At 49.5% G+C, this 16,876-nt stretch overlaps 1 protein-coding gene across 5 annotated transcripts in view; it reads right to left on the reverse strand.

The window, feature by feature from the left end:
• The window catches only part of DAB2IP (DAB2 interacting protein), a 1,964,804-nt gene that overhangs the window by 1,394,759 nt on the left and 553,169 nt on the right, over positions 1-16,876 (reverse strand). For 2 of the 5 annotated variants that reach the window (XM_069609506.1, XM_069609507.1), the window contains exon 1: positions 5,611-5,813. The exons of 2 other annotated variants lie outside the window; for them this stretch is intronic. In XM_069609506.1, the coding sequence (XP_069465607.1) occupies positions 5,611-5,731 (121 nt within the window). In that variant the 5' untranslated portion in view covers positions 5,732-5,813. Of the gene's footprint in view, positions 1-5,610; positions 5,816-16,876 lie in introns of those variants that run through there. One more of the 5 variants, XM_069609508.1, reaches the window with a different exon arrangement.

Below are 16,876 nucleotides of genomic sequence, written 5' to 3' on the forward strand. Positions count from 1 at the left end.
TCCCCTCGGATATGAAAGAGCACACATGTTATATGTTGACTCACAGCCCTGGGGAGGGGGCTGGCTGATGTATGCATTTTGATTTTTGTTAGGCAGAGAGGTGAGGAAAGCCTTTTGGTATAGGGTTTGAGCTGCATTTGTGCAAATACATTTTTCTGCACGAACACAGTAACACTTTAAGAAGGCAAGTTTCAGGAAAGGCTTCCCCCACCTCTCTGCTTAACAAAAAAAAAGTGCACACGCACATCAGGGGTGCGCATAGGCTAACATTTTGGGGGGCTAACCCTTCAATTGTTGGGAGATACACTAACTTCAGAGACTGTTGGGGAGGGGAACATTTACTTGTATGGGGGCTTCCAACTTCTTTACGTTTTCTAATGAGACCGGTCTAGTGCAGCATCAATGTTACAAGCAGTTAATTCTCTCCTTCACATACAAAACCACACACTTAAGGACTGTTGTAAGAATGAGCTTTCTCCGCCCCCCCCCTGACCCCACTCCTAATTCCAATCATTCCCCTGGCATGCACCTAGTAATCCCACAACAGGATTTCAATTGCCTATAAAAGTATACATATGATTGCGGGTGCTCACAATGAAATGCTTTCATTACAGGGCCTTTGTTAACAGCAAAGCCCAGGCGCCAAGGCTATTACACAAGTCTATGCCAAAAGACGTGCATACTCGTCCTTGGTGGTTTATAGTCAAAGTCGATTGAAATAATATCGAAAGTCATAATGTCTAAAACAAAAAGTCGAAGAAAAAAAAGTTGAATTTTTTTGTGGTTGTTTTTTGCTCGAAATGGGGGGGTTCGCCCCAAACACCCCCTTTTTTTGTTTTACCCCTTTTTTTACCCCCAGAACCCAAAAAAAACATGTAAATTAAAAAATTCGACATTTTTTTTCCGAAATTATTGTTTAGACATTTTTGCAATTCGATATTTTTTCGACATTATGACTGCACACCGTCCTTGGCATTTAAGGGATTAATGTCTGTGTCCTATCTGGCCGCGGCTCTGTAGGTCAACCAGGTCCAGTCAACATAACCTAAAATGTTGGTGGCTGGGGGAAGGGGGGCTACAGCCCGTTCAGTGCACCACTGAGTGACATGTGTGGTGGGTAGCAAAGCATCATGGCGCGTTATGCTGCACCAAGTGGCGGTGCATCTAACACGTGCAAGTCCCTTGACGCCAACCTTGGTACCCTTTGATGTAAGTCAATGCGTGTAGTGGGAACTTCATCAGGGGTTACAGGCGAGCGACATGCATGATGGGAAGCAAAGCATCATGCCCAGTGGTGCTGGTCATGTTGCGCTGCATCTAATGTGTGCAAATATGGACTCGGAGCCGGGTACGCTGGTCACCGGGTGGCACTAGGGTAGCTTCATATTGGTGTAAAGTGCAGACTTCATCCGAGGACGCATGCATGCGACCTGGCGTGAAGGGAACCAAGGCATCATAGCCAGTGGTGCTGCATCTTGTGGCACTTCATCTAATGCGTGCATATTTATGGACTGAGCGTGACACGTGCACATAGATATTTGTTTTAGTACCAGCTTGCAAAATTATCCTCTTTTAACCTACTCTCGTCAGTGGTCTAAGTGGGCAGGAGCGTTGCTCCTCTACTTAAAAAAAAATATACGTTTTAATGTTCCTATACTTATATTTTAAAAAGAGATCCTTCCGGAATGGTGTAGTTTTAAAATAAAAGTGTAAGAAGAAGTTGAAACTTGCACTTCAGTGCACTGCACTGAACATTCCCTTACTTAAAGAGCAGGTGTGTTTGCTTGGGGGTTTGAATTGCACGTGGGAGGGGGCGTCACAATGGGGTTTGTGGGGAGCGGGGACAGGCCAGCAGGGAACATAGTTCCATTACTTCTTTTCGTACACTTCGACCACCGACTCAGTTGCGAGAGGCCTAGTGTGAAGGGTGCCCGGTCCATCTTACATTTTATCACATGATATGATAGGTTATTTATAACACGCTTACTACCCAGAGGTTTCCAAGCGCGGACCCGGGGATCGAACCTGTATTGCTCCTTGTCGTCTTGCTTCCAGGGCGAGCACGTTGCCCCCGAGCTATCCCCCCACCACCGCCCCCGATATAAATTTCCATTCTCAAATAAACCACTTCATAGCTGGGTCATAGGATTAAATCACAACTCCGAACCTGTAAAAGCCCAAAATCTTATAAAGAGTGAGAGAATTCAGTAAATCAAATAGTTATAGTCAAGGGCGCAGACAGCACAGCTCAACCTCCCAGACAATGATCAGAGTAGAATAAACTAGAGCTCATGAAACGGAAGTCCCGAAGCTGAACTGGTCATTTCAAGAATTGCTATCATAGTGTAGTTCGAGATAGATAAGGCAATCTACAGAATAGGCTATAGTATATTTATTTATAAACAGAGTGGACAATGCCCTTTTGATCACAAAATAACGTACAGCAAATAAGAAGTCAGATTTAACAGAAGCAGTGAGCTTCTTACAATGGGCTGAAATGCTCGTCAATGTATCTTATTAAGAGAAAGGCACATGGAGGGTACTTCCGGTCTGGCTCAACGCCTGGGCACTACCTAATGGCACTGTGAGATGAGGGAAATTACACATGGGTAGTGGGTGGTGGGGCAACCTGTTTTCCCCTGCAAGAAGACAGGGCCATGGATTCTCAAGACCCGAGCTTGTGACACTTAACACACAGTTTTCACTTTGAAAATGGAGAGAATGCATGTTTCCACACCTACCTGACATAGTAAGAACCCCAGTGGGCACATTACCAGCCTCCTAAATGAAAAGTGGCAAGTGAGCGATGGGTCAGATTTGAGCTCTTCCGTACGTCAATCATTTTAGGAGTCCCGCCTACAATGGACTCTAGAGAAATGCCTGTGATTGAGGGCACAATAGCAAGTCTTGCCGAAGGTACCTTCAGAGACTTGAGGGAGTAATGCAGTAGTATCGGCACTATCAACAACAATGAAGAGGGCCATGATGAACCGCTGGGGCATGCCAGTCATTGGTGGGCATCAAGGTTTCGAGCAGGCAAGGCGGCAAAAGGGGCAACAAAGTAGCTGGACCGCATGCCAACCAATAATCTCCACAGCTACTTTGGGCTTTACAGAGCTTTGGCATAGAACTACAATTACCGAACTGACTTGCAACTCATGTCATCAAACTCGGAAAGACGAAAGGCAGTTTCACCAACAGAACCTCACAACATGTGCCATAACCCGCTGGGCACCCCTTGCATTGCGAAGGATATTTTTTCATCCCCATGTGCGGAGACCTACATGATAATGATGTAAATCTCTGGTCCATGGCATGGCATGGGTTAATAAGCCAAACTGCACATGTCGGCGTGCAATGGTTTTTAATGTTTCCCAGTGTTTTTAAAAATAGGGCAAACTTTGCCCTTGTGCTAATACCGTGCAATCTTTGCCCTTGCACCGGTTCAAGCTTTCTCTGTAATCCATCCCTATTGCCTCCCACTGAAACGTGGAGACTGAATCCTGTTTTTTCTGACCCTACCATCATTATATCTTCACGTAGCCCATTGCATCCATCTTCCCTCCAACTCAGATGATATTTAGTTTGAAAATATGACTGCGGGCTCCGGCGCATTATAAAAAGATAAATAAATAACACGAGATGCTATTCATTGGGAGGTTATGAGCCTTCCGAAAGCGGAGTAGAGCAGTCAGCCCTTCCGCTTCAGGGATATATTGACATGGGCACAGTCGACTTCTGTCCTCTGCCACTATAGTTTCGTGACCTCTTCAGTCACCTGCTTTTGGTGGGCGTTGCCCGCCATGGAATCCGTTCAGACACCCACCATCCCTTAATCCAGACCATACAATTCTGTGGCCTCCCACCCGCCAAAAAGGAAATCTTTTTTCATCTGCCCTGGGGACAGAAAATGTTGAGAGCTGTGCCATAGTCTGTTTAGGATTCCAAGGGTCTGTACTCTTTGGCTTGTCAGATATTTTGGACTATAACTCCCATCAGCCCCAGCCAGAACAGTCAATGGTGACAGATGGTGGGGTTGTAGTCCTAAACATCTGGAGAGCCGCATGTTGCACACTCCTAGTTTAAACACACTCTGCTCTCACAGGTGAGAGATTTGGGAGAGACTTGCTGTAGCACCACTTTCCCATCTGCACTCTCGACAGGGGCGGCATCAGGGCATTTCAACATTTTCAGCTGAAAGGAGCCTAGGGAGGCAGGGGGAAGACCCAAGAATGCCAGTCAGCAGTCGTATAACATATTCCTTTCTATATTTCGTGTTGGGGCTTTAAATGTGCGTTTTGCAGCACTCGTCTTACATGTTGCGTTTGCTGGTGTCCTTCCACCCATCACTTATCGCTGAGAAGGGTTATCACCTCGTTGCCTTATAACACTGGTTCCTCCGCATCAGCCCCTTGTTGACAAAGAAGGAATTGTAGCTTTTCAGTAGGCACTTAGTGTTTCAGCTCCCTGATAATTAGCAGCTAATTTTGCCTCCATTAGAATGTATGCACCACCTGCGTTTCTTAGACAGGTTTCAAGCAAGAGGGACCCCCCCAAACATTGTGCTGAAATGAGCCCCCACATATCTTTAGCCGGGAATGACCCTAGGCAGAGACGACATTGGTGAGTGCTGTCTTCCACCTGCAACTTTTCCACTCAATTTGGGAGGTCTTCTTCCCCCTACACCCCGACCCAAGTCGACGGCTGGCTCTGCCGCCGAACACGACTAACATTGTGTTGGGTGTATGTACAGTGGCTGTGCTGTCCCGATCCAGTCCCATGGCTACTAATACGTTTCTAATGAATTCAGCTCTACAGGCTCATTAAATGGAAAGTTGACTTTGTAATGCGATAGCTCAGTGGGTTCATTATCCTGCTGCAGATGGTTATCCTAGCGCCGTAGGAAACATTTGAACTCAAGTGGAGCTGACTCAGCCTTTCAGCCATCTAAAGTTTTCAAAGAAGGAGTACTCTTCGATAATAATATCACATGTTATCAGCGTTTCTAGACTTTATGGCGTAATCCCTTCTCAAAAGACCAGTCTCATCTAGAAAACAGAATGGGTCCGACATCAAATTTGAATCCAAAATGTAGACACTGGAGAAGTCCAACCAAGGCGGTGTGGATGAAATAGAGTAACGTGTGCTCACCCAAGCCCTAAGTTTGTTTGGAATTTACCACAGCTTGACCTTCACTGCGATCTATATGTAAATGCAATCAGGTTGGCTACACAAACAAAGGTTAAATGTGTCTGTGATCGTTGAGGGCCGTTCAGAGTGGTTATGCACCAGGTGATTTTAATCCCCATCTAAAGAGGTACTGCACTTAAAGTGGTGTCTAGCGTCAACACGCGCACGCCCGTCCCCGTGACTCGTTTCTGGTAGCAAATCAAACGATAAATACACGAACCGAGGTGGGGGCGTCAGGGGTGCTGTGTAGCGCGAGGATCACAGTGCATAATCTTTATTGTTGTACAGAACACACGCACGGCCTTAAGGCGCTATGTTTAAACAGTCAGGTAACAGTAACCTGAGGTGGGCACGAGCAGACCTGGGGCAGTTTAACATGAATACAATCCGGGCCCTTTTTTGGCAGATGTAAATAATTACCCCTGCTGGCTGGCCGGTTGCGGCTCCGAGACCTGCTTCTCTGCCGCCGCAGCCGCGACCTCCCGAGCAGCCGGTAGTAGTAGGACGGTCTCCCGGAACTTTTCCTGCCGCTGCCTGACATCCTGGCAGACTCCGCTGTCTCCGACCGGGCACGTCCGAGGATTTCAGTACCAGGTGGGCATTGCCCCCCTGACCGTCACCCGACTGATCCTCCGCGAATGGGAGTGTAAAGGTACTCCCACCACGAGCACAGGGAACACGAATGCAGCCGGAAAAACTATGTAGAGAGATAGAACTGCCGTAGACAGGAAAAAACCCAGCGCCTGGCACGCTGCTCACAACGCCAACAAAAAAAGTTTGGGTGGCGGAAAACCGCGGCCTGGATCGCAGAACGGGGACACCAACAACTGTGTTTCCTGGAATGTTTTAGCCCATGGCCTTCCAGGGCCCGGGCACTGACGCGCTGGCTGGGAACGTGTGAACATTTTCAGAAGTTTGCCCTGGGATTACACGGGGGCGTGCCCTGTGCGCTAACACACTGCAGCGCACGGCCGGTCTGGGAGAAAGCAACTTCTGCGCTCGGGCATAGCTTCTATTGGACCGAGGCAAATAACAGACAGATGTTAAATATAGGAGCTTTGGGCCCACAGAGGGCTGGCGGCCAATTCATTAGGCGGCTTTCCAAGCGTTTCCGCCCGCAGTACCTAGAAGTGGACACTTAGGAGCAGAGCGCTACATGAAGCAGGACTGCGGAAGTCTTCAATTACACCTCCACCGACCAGGAGCCCCCGGGGGCCTTCCCAGCTCTCGCCGCGCCATGCTGGAATCTGCTCGGACTGCAGGGTGTTTATTGCAACTAGCAGGGGCGTTGCTATGGGGGGGGGGGCTAAGGGGGCTATAGCCCCTGATCTTTTGGTTGTAGCCCCGGATAGAATCTCAGGAGCTACAGCCAAAAGACTAGCTAGCCCCCAGTCCCAACAGTTCCAACATTAGCGTAGCCCCAGGTCTTTTCCAGACCTAGCAACTCCCCTGGCAACTAGTATTAATGCCCTGGCATTAGGAGGGTGCAGGTGACACGAGCCCCAGGCCTACGTTTCCCCACGCACACTACTCGCAATTATGCTGCTAACAAGGAATTTTACCCCACAATCTTTTTTATTAAGACTTAAAGTAACATTTCCACTTATTTATAAGATTCCTAAACCTGACTGTCGTTCTGGGAACTCAAATCTGCAACACTCCATGTTTCGCAGCTTCTGCAACCTGTGGCTGTTCAGGCGTTTTGGACTATGTCGTCCATGATCCTTCTCAATTGGTTGCTACAGGCTAGGGCTGATGGGAGTTGTAGTCCAAAACATTGAAAGTCAAAGGACACTGATTGCGCCTTAACCAACCGAGCTACTATCTGTGAAATGTGAAACCCCTTTCCTCCTGCTAGGTAACATCTTATGGTATTTTTGTAAATGCCTATCTAAGTCCGTGGTCTGCAGACTTCGGCTCTCCAGATGTTTTGGACTGCAACTACCACCAGCCCTAACCATCATAGACAATGCAGAGGAGTCATTGTAAGTGTAGTCACCATGCCCAGTATGTTGTCTATGCGCCCCATTGTATGTTGACATACATCTCCTGTCCCAATAGTGCATAGTTTCCTTCTTCGTCCTTGTTTTAAACCGGAAATTCGGCCCTTATTTAGTGTAATGTTCTAATATAGTGTTAGCCCTCACCCCGTTCCAAGGGCTGGAACGGGAGGTAACGGCCCAGCAGCCAAAGTTATCAGCCCAAGCATAGGGAGGGCCTATAACGAGGGCACTGGGCTGTTACTCCCCTGTTCCAAGTGCTGGAACGGGAGATAACGCTATTAGCATGCTGGGCTACAAAAGCGTTAACCCGGGGTGCTAAAAAAAAAAGTGTGTTCATTCACTCAACAGCAGACAGGGCTCGCACCGGTGAATGAAGGAAAATACTTAACCAAAATAGCCACCATGGTTGTAGAAGTAAGGCAGGACTCTGTAAAGAGACCGTCTTCTACGACCATGGCAGCAGGTAAAGGGAAGCTGCTGCTGCAGACAGCCCTGCTGCAATCAGGTAAGTGGAGATGGTGGGGGTAAGGGGGGTTGGGATATATCCCCCCCAAAAAATGTAACAGTTGTTAGGAATTCGACCAGCCGTGGGCTGGATGTCCGCTCGCCTGGGATTTTTTTCAATGTTAAATGAAATTGAATGATGGTAGATCAACCTCCGGAAAATGTGTGGGGCTAATCTGCACATTTACCTATGCTCACCGCATGACATATGCACAGACCTATGTACTCTGGGTGGACACAGTCTAGATGGGACGTCCCCCCTATCACATTTGGTTGGGATCTGACAGGTGGAGTACACAATGCATCTCTCAAAGGGGGAGGGCTAAACCTTCCACTTGCCATGGCCAGCATAATTAACTAACAAAGGCTCCATTAATCTGCCCTGTCCTTTTGTTGGGGTCTGTTGCTGGTGACAGCTTCACATCCTAATCAGAAAGTAATTGAAAAAGGCCCACATGGGGCCTGGTTACAGAGGCTAACAAAGGAGACACAAAACCCAAACAACCTTTCATATGTAACTGTCAAACTGATGCCAGCTCCTGCCCTCAGTATCGATAGACAATGAAATGTCATGTCTGGGACTGCGTGTCTAAGATAGTCATCTTCGCAGGGGGGACCCCATTCAGAAGTTACAAGTATGTGGTTTGACAGAACCAGAAAGTCAAATCTCGCCGCAGCTTCAAGGAAGACCTGCTGCTTTAATCAGGAATCACAAAGAGCTCCATTAACCAGAGAAACCCTTTGATCCACAGCACAAAGGAAGATGGGTGGGACTTAGTATTACATGTTTTTACCCCTTTACCATTTCTGCTACAAAGCACTCTGGTTATGACCTCACGCATACAGGAGATTGTTTTGTGGGGACCCAGGATTAGGTCATTAAGGTTGGCTTAGCCTAAACCAATCACTGTGGCCCATTTGGCTTTAAAAGAGGGTTGCACCCCTTCTTTTGGTAGATCATCTGAAGACTTTGCAAGAATAACTCATCATTTGACCCTGGCTGAAGGCACAATCTGCCTTACATCTTCCAGCAGTGAAGGACGGCCAGGACCTCCAAGAGGGAAGCAAGACCCCTCCCCTAAAACATCTCCCAGGGAACAGAGGGAGACACCGAATCCAAAGGACCTTCCAGCAGCTCCAGAACAGTTACCCAGCCAGCACGCAGCGTGCCCTGCGAGGGTCTGCAACAAGTTTCTTGGGTAAGAAGTGCCAGAAGGTCTCTGAACCAATCCTGTGAAAAGGCAGCTGCCTGCAACACTCACCTTAAACAAACAAAACACGCCCAGTGAAGAAGCTAGGAAGATTTCATTGATAAGCATCCACTGACATTAACGGACACTGTACTTTAAAAATGTTCTTAAAGGACATTTTTGTGCCAGTCAAACTCCTGAACCTGCAACTGAATGTTACGTTGCAGTCGCTCGAGCCGTCCAGGATCCGTCTACCAGTGCTTCCGAACCGCTGAACAGCACTGAGACAACGATTCTTGACCCGAGCCGCCATGTAGGTCAACCTGCAGCCATCCATCCAGCCTTGCTCGCCGAACTGGTTGCTGCCAGATACCTGCAGCTGTCTCCTGTCTTGAACTCTGTTGCAGAAGCTGCAAGGCGCCCTGAAACCGATTCAACCCTGTCGAGCACCAAGAACACCAACAAGCACCAGGTACATTGTGGTGCGTCCCCCTGGGCCTTCTCCAAAGGCTCATAGTGACATTTTACGACCCATTGCTCCCTTTGTGCTCAAACAAAGTATCCTTAAACAGTTGCGATTCTTTACTATACTGACTACCCACCTGTCTGTATCCCGAGTGCATCCTTTGTCCTTCTTTGAAACGGTGTGTTCTGAATTACTTCAGAGGGTGGGTTGTATTTTCATAGTGTGCGAGAACTTTCTGTTGTGATAATAATAAAGTAGATATTTGCATACAACCTTGTCTGGACAGTCCCTTTTATCATTGGGTAATAAATGGATTTTCGCTGTGTTGCAACTAACCAATGATCCACGAACTTTCAGAGATAAGCCTGCTGTTCCACCCACGTTACCAAAATTAGACAAGGAGGTTTCTAATTTGCTTAGGTTTCCAATCTGTTTGGATCCCTTCTGGTGTATTAGAGGTGTGGGGGTGATTGATGGTTTAGAAACAGATATTCACCCCTGGACCACTGGTCCCCAGAATTTGATAGTTGATAAGTCACAATGGGAGGGTAGTAGGCGGTGGTCCGCGGAGGGGGAGGCAGCCTGTGGGTTTCATGGAACGCGGGCTGAGATTACAGGTTTCAGCCTACGATCCGCGGCACCCGATTGGCTGTGCCCCCCTCCCTGGGTGCTAATAACAATAATGCCCCATCCTCCTGCCCTTACCAGGTGGTAAAGTCCCTTGGCCCTGTTTAACGTGGAATGCTGCATTATGGCTGAAATATTCACTTGTCTGATTAGCTTCCAACATGACAGAAAAGAATCTTTCCATCTGGGAGAAGCAGTTCACAAAGGTGCACAATTGTACATTAAGAAATGGAGCATGTGAAAACGTAATGAAAGTGTTCAGGTGCTGTAACCATGACCTGGCCGGTCAGAGATCAGAGCTTTAATTGGGCAGTAGAAGCTGCGACTACAGTGGCTGCCGTTTCCTGTAGATTCTGCTGTGTTGGCACAGTCTCACCTGATATTGTTAAGCTAATAGCAGTAATGCCACATGAAAAAGGGCAAGAGCTACCTTCAGAATGCCTGTGTCTGCATAATAACCGCAAACACCTCCACCTGCCTTATTCATCTTCAAAGACGACTTTTAATGGCCAGAAAATGCTTGCTTGGCCTTTCAGAACGCAAAACGTTTCACTGCCCATTGACACATTGTACTTCGTTCCACGCATCTGATCCTTTAAGAACCGAGGATCGGACCCTCTGTGGCAAAGCCATCGTAGGACAAGGCCACAGTGTTGTGTGATGCAGGACCGCAGGGGACGCTGCCCATAGATACATAGCATGTTGCGCTAGGTTTCACGCATCAGATACTTTAAGAACCCGCTGTGGCAAAGCCCTCACAGAACAAGGACGTAGTGTTGCACGACACAGGTTTTTGCCGACAAAGGGGTCGGAACTCAGAGTGCGAGCATGCAGCAAAGCAGTCTACCAGCAGCGATTGCAAAGTAAGACAGGTGCGGGTGGTGGACGCAGCCATTACTGCATCCCGCTAAACTGTCCTACCTCACGCTTACTTTCATTTCAATGCAAATCTCACCCTGCACTGTCTCTATGCATCCATTAGGTTGTCCCTCTCCTGGGCAGTCATACTTTTTCTGTGTTTCTTCAACTGTTTCTCTGCATTTCTCGTGCATCTTCTACATTTGTTCCCTTCTAGGTGAATGTATTTGGCCTCCATCACGGTTCTCTGCATTTCTCCTGCATTGTTTGCATTTCTCTTCTAGGCACGTGTTCATGGGCGTGCTCCAGGCCTTTTCCTCTTAGGTTGAGCTGAGCCTGGTTGCTCCCACCGCTGTTTCCACTCACTGCCTGTTGCAGCCCTTGTTTACTTGTCTCCGTCTGCGCTCTGTTTTTTATTGCCCGTTGTGCCCTCTGTATACCCCCCAACCCCTGTTTCGCAAACCCCTCCTTGTTCACTATGGGTGGCGTAGCTCTGTGTGGTGTGTCCTTCTCTTCTCCTCCTCTCGCCCACCCTTTCTCTTTCCTGTATTACACCCTCTATGGTGCTCTCAATGTCCCCCTTCTTCTCTAAAAGCTCTCCTATCCTACTCTTCTCACTAAGACTGGAAGGAAGAAGCTCAAGACGGACACTGTGATCTCCAATCAAGGCCTTCCCATCACGGACAACTAGGTCGGTGCTTCCTCCAGACACACTCATCAACATCCTCTTTGTCCTTCCTTCTCCTGACCTAGGGACCCCTTCATATGGTCGCACTTCTCTCTCCTTCCTCCTCTTCTCCCATGGAGGCACCCATTGGGAGGTCCTCTTGGCCTCCCTCCAATCTTCCAGAGTCATCATTAATGTCTATCTAAACAGCACCATCATGGTCCAGGGCTCTAAGCCCAATCTCCTACGATTTGATGGGCAGCTCCATCGCCTCATCAACTTCCTTCCTTCTTCTCCTGCTATCCCTTATACCACTTCTCTGGATCATCTGCCACGACCTTCTACTGCTCGGGTGCCTTTGCCATTTACTACCACTGGCCCGTCAGCCATCTCTGTCCTACACTTCTCTGGCCTCCTCGCCATCTACCTCTCCCTTGGCTTCCTTGCCACCTCTTTCCTCCACCTCAAAAGCTCGCTTGCCATCCACTACCTCTCTGGCTTCTCTGCCACCTCCTCCTTCCAGCCCTCAGTCTCCTCTGCCACTTCTGATGGGTATTCCTCTCCCTTGTACCCCTCCCCGGAGTCCTTTAAAAAATGTGGCAACCTGCTCCATGTGGCTACCCTCAACTCTCACTCTGCTGTTAAACACTCCTCTGACATCTGCCACCTCCTGGAACTCCTGGACCTTGATGTTCTTGCTTTTACTGAGACTTGCTTTAAGGACCGCTCTACCACAAGTTCTGACACACTCCTCCCTGAGGGCTATACGATCCTCTCCAAGCCCAGGCCCAATAGGCCTGGAGGTGATATGATATGGCATTTATAACACGCCTATACACAAGTGTTTCAATGTGCGATGAGGCAAGGGGGGAACAGAGGGAAGACAGACAGCGATCCTACTAGGCCAGGTGACAGAGATTGCGCAAGTGCAGGGGAGGGGGAAGGGGAAAAGTGCAGGGGGGAACGGGAAAAGTGCAGGGGGAAGGGGAGGGGGCAGTGCAGTACATAGGATAACAGTAAAATACATAAAGACAATAAATAAAATGCAGCCAGCAGGTGGCAAGAGTAAGTGCAGACATCAAGTGTCAAGTGCTAGTAGGGGCTGGAGGGATACAGAAACAGCTCCAAGGGCAAGGGTTGCCGGGGGCAGTGCAGGGGTGCAACTGGCAGGGGGAGGGGGAGGGGGAGGGGGACCGGGGCCCGGGATCAGAGGTTAGCCAGGTAACCAGTGCAGTTTCAGATTCAGCCAGGAAATCAGCAGGGGAGAGGAGGAGAGAAAGCAAAAGCAAAGAGGAAGGCCTTGAGTGCTTCTGGAACCGGAGATGGTTCTCCTCAAGTTTCAGAGAGGCAGGGAGGCTGTTCCAGAGGGAGGCCCCCAGCAGAAGAAAGATCTACCACCAATTCGCTCCTTGGAGAAGCGACAGACCCTGAGGGAGTTGGAGGTGGATGAGCATAGAGCTCAAGAAGGAAGATATTTGGGAAGAGAGAGTTGAAGGTATCGAGATCCAAGGCCCCAGAAGGCCCTGTGGACATTGCAGAGGGTTTTGAAGTGAATCCTCACAGCCAGTGCAGAGATTTCAGTCCTGGAGAGATACAATCCCTGCGCTATGGCCAAGAACAAGTCTCGCAGTCATGTTTTGGATGAGTTACAGTGGGCCGAGAGTAGAGGCAGGCAGATTTAGAAAGAGGCTGTTGCCGTAGTTCAGCCTCGAGAGAACCAGAGCTCTAGAGACTGTGACCTTCTGTGACTGTCTTTCTGCTATTCAGAAATGGTGTGCCGCCAACGGTCTCTGCCTTAATGCCAGTAAGACCGAGATTCTACTCATCGGCACACCCACTCCCTCCTTCCCTGCAGCTCTTTGGCCGGCCTCTCTTGGCCCTCTTCCTGCTCCTACCTGCAAGGCAAATAACCTCGGGGTCATCTTCGACTCCACACTCTCCTTCTCTCCTCACATCTCTGACGTTTCTAAGAAGTCACACTACCAGCTGCACCTCCTCAGAGGTATCCTTCCTTTCCTCTCCTTCCCCCAGAAGCTCACTGTCTTCAGAGCCCTGGTTCTCTCGAAGCTGGACTACTGTAACAGCCTCTATCTAAATCTTCCTGCCTCTACTCTCCGCCCTCTGCAACTCATCCGGAACAGGACTGCGAGACTTGTCCTTGGCCACCGGCCCAGGGACCATATCTCTCCAGGACTGAAATCGCTACACTGGCTCCCTGTGGCTGTGAGGATTAAGTTCAAAACCCTCTGCATTGTCCACAAGGCCTTCTGGGGCCTGGGACCAAAATACCTTCAACTCTCCCTTCCTAAATATTTTCCTTCTCGAGCACTTCGCTCATCCGCCTCCAACTCCCTCAGGGTCAGCCGCTTCTCCAAGCAACGAGTTGGGGGGAGATCTCTCTCCGCAGCAGGGGCCTCCCTCTGGAACAGCCTTCCTGCCTCCCTGAAACTTGAGGAGAACCATCTCCGGTTCCGGAAGCACCTCAAAACCTTCCTCTTTGCTTCTGCTTTCTCTCCCCCTCTCCCCTGCTAAATCACTGAAACTGTACTGAATCAGCAACTGGGCCACTCACCAATCTCGGTCCTTGGCCCAGCCACTCTCCCCTGCACTGCCTTCCTAGCAACCCCTGCACTGCGGGACTGTCTCTGTATCCCTACAGCCCCCCTTCCCAGCACTTATCTGCATTTATCTTGTACTTGCCACCAGCTGGCCCTTATTATTTATCTTGTTCGTTACTAACCCTATACTGCACTTTCCCCCTCTCCCTTTTCCCCTCGCACTTTTCCCGTCCCCCCTACCCATGCACTTGCGCGATCTGAATGACACCTGGCCTAGTAGGATCGTTGTCTGTCTCCCCTTGTTCCCCCCTCCCTGCCTCATCGCGCCTTGAAACACTTGTGTATAGGCACGTTACAAATGCCATATCATATCATATCATATCATATCTGGGGGAAGGAGAGGGAAAGAAGAATACCTCTGAGGCGGTGCACCTGGTAGTGTTACGTCCTAGAGATGTCAGAGATGTGAGGAGAGAGTGGATTCGAAGATGACACCAAGGTTTTTAGCCTCACAGGTGGGAGCTGGAAGAGGGCCAGCCAGAGAGTGACAGGAAAGGAGGGAGCAGGTGTGCCGATGAGGAGAATCTCTGTGTTACTGGCATTAAGACAGAGATCATTGGCGGCTCACCACTCCTGGATGGCGGACACACAGTCAAAGATGAGAGAAGGAGAAGAGGTGGCTGAAGGGATCCTGAAAATGAGCTGAGTGTCATCGGCATAGCACTGAAAGTTGGGGCAGAGAGCGGCAATGCGGTGGGCAAGAAGTTCCAGGTAATGGTTAAACAGCCAGGGAGAGAGGTTAGACCCCTGGCGAACACCATAGGTAGAGATCCAGATAGAGGTGAGGCAGGACCAAAATTGGACCTGGGAGGGTCGATCGGAGAGGAAGGAGGTCAGCCAAGCCAGGGCCTGACGGTGATACCCATGTTCTCATGGAGACGGTTGAGCAGGATGGCATGGTTGACCATGTCAAAGACAGAAGAGAGATCAAGTAAGATGAGGACCCAGGGGGTGTTGGAATAGAGGTTGGAGAGCAGGTCTTCACAGATGTTTTGGAGAGCAGTTTCCATGCTTCTGGTAGCTCTGAAGCCAGACTGATGGGCATGGAGGCAACCAACAGATTCAGAGTGAAGATTAAGCTGGGAGATGGCCAGCTTTTCCAGGAGATTGCCCAGGAAAGGAGTGATGGAGATTGGGCAATAGTTAGCTGGGCAGGAAGGGTCGGCTGTGGGTTTATTAAGAAGAGGGTGCACAAGGGAGCCCTTCAGGGGGGAGAAGAAGACTCCAGTAGTGAAGGAGTGGTTGCAGAAAACAGCCATGGCAAAAGCCAGGGTGTCAATGGGGTCCTTGATGGTATTGGAGGAACAGGAGTGAACCTGTTTTGACAAGACTTTCATAGACCGGACTTGTCGAGAAACCTCATCTGAGGAGAACAGAGGAAAGGCAGAAAAGGAGGGAGGAGGGAGGAGAGGTGGCCAAAGAAGGGCCAGAGAAAGAGCATGGAGTAGAGGGTGGAGGAGAGCAAGAGATGGAGGACAGGATATCATGAGTTTTAGAGATTAAATGGGAGAGCAGAGCTGTGCAGAGGGCCTGGGAGGGGACAGGAGACAAAGACTGCAGCAGGATTGTCCTGCTCCATGCCGATTTTAAAGAGTTGTGCCGAGTTGTTAGATGCCGCAGAGACACAGGCTTTGATGTGGGCTCTCTTCTTAGTGCAGACAGAGCCGGTATTGCCTTTGGAGCAGGCAGCAGGCAAGTTTGTCAGAGGATGTACCAGAAGCATGCCATTTCCTCGCAGCCACCCTGCACTTGCATTTAAGGTTGACATGGTCTGAGTGCTACCAAGAGTTGCACTTGGCTTTGGGCTTCAAGTGGATCCTCATGACGGGCAAGAACATCAAGAGTATCAGATATGGCAGAGTGGAGCATGGAAAGGACTGGTTCAGGGTGTGAGTCAGCCAAGGGGATAGGGAGACAGGGGTGAGGAGTGACCCTGATCATTCCAAGGGGATCCCTGCTTCCATCATCCCCACTCAAACCTATTCCTCCCTTGAATGCCTGGTCTGCAGGCTCTCCATCTCTCTTGGCCTCTCTCTGATCTTGGCCACCATCTACAGGCCACATGGCCAGGTCACCCTCTTCCTCTCTGGATGGGCTGCCCTCACTTCTTCTCTCCTTTCCTCTACCTTGCTCTACCTTCCAACTTCTCCTCCTTGGGGATCTCAACATCCACCTGGACTCCCCAGACTCATCTGGGCTTTTCCACAAACTGATGCAACTCTCTTTCCCTCTCCATTCTACCCTATGGTCCGACTCACTCAAGACGGTCACACCTTGAATATTCTCTTCTCTTCATACATTCACCTCTCTAATCCTCTCACTATTCCTCTCCCCTGGACGGCCACATTCTTCTTTCTTCTCATTTGCAGCTTCCTATCCCCCTTGGCAAAAGCCCACCCAGCACTGCCACCTTCATTCGCGGTCATTCAACCTATGAAGCGAGTGTCATGGCAGCCTTTGCCTCCACTTTCTATCCCCCTCCTACTCCTGCGGCGGACTCATCTCGACACAGCCCTCTCCAACCTTCACCTTTCCATCTCTAACACTCTGGATATCCTTGCCCCTGTCATTAGGATCTACCTGAAGCCTTCCACCAAGTGCAACTCTTGGTATGACTCTGATCTGGTCACTCTGAAATGCAAGTGCAGAGTAGCTGAACTGAAGTGGGGAGCTTCAGGAGTACCCTCTAACAAACTGGCCTGCTGCCTGCTCCATAGGCAATACAGACTCTCCATCTTCTCAAAGAAGAGGGT

This window comes from Ambystoma mexicanum, chromosome 8 (genome assembly GCF_040938575.1).
Source record: "Ambystoma mexicanum isolate Mex_15411 chromosome 8, UKY_AmexF1_1, whole genome shotgun sequence".
NCBI lineage: Eukaryota > Metazoa > Chordata > Amphibia > Caudata > Ambystomatidae > Ambystoma > Ambystoma mexicanum.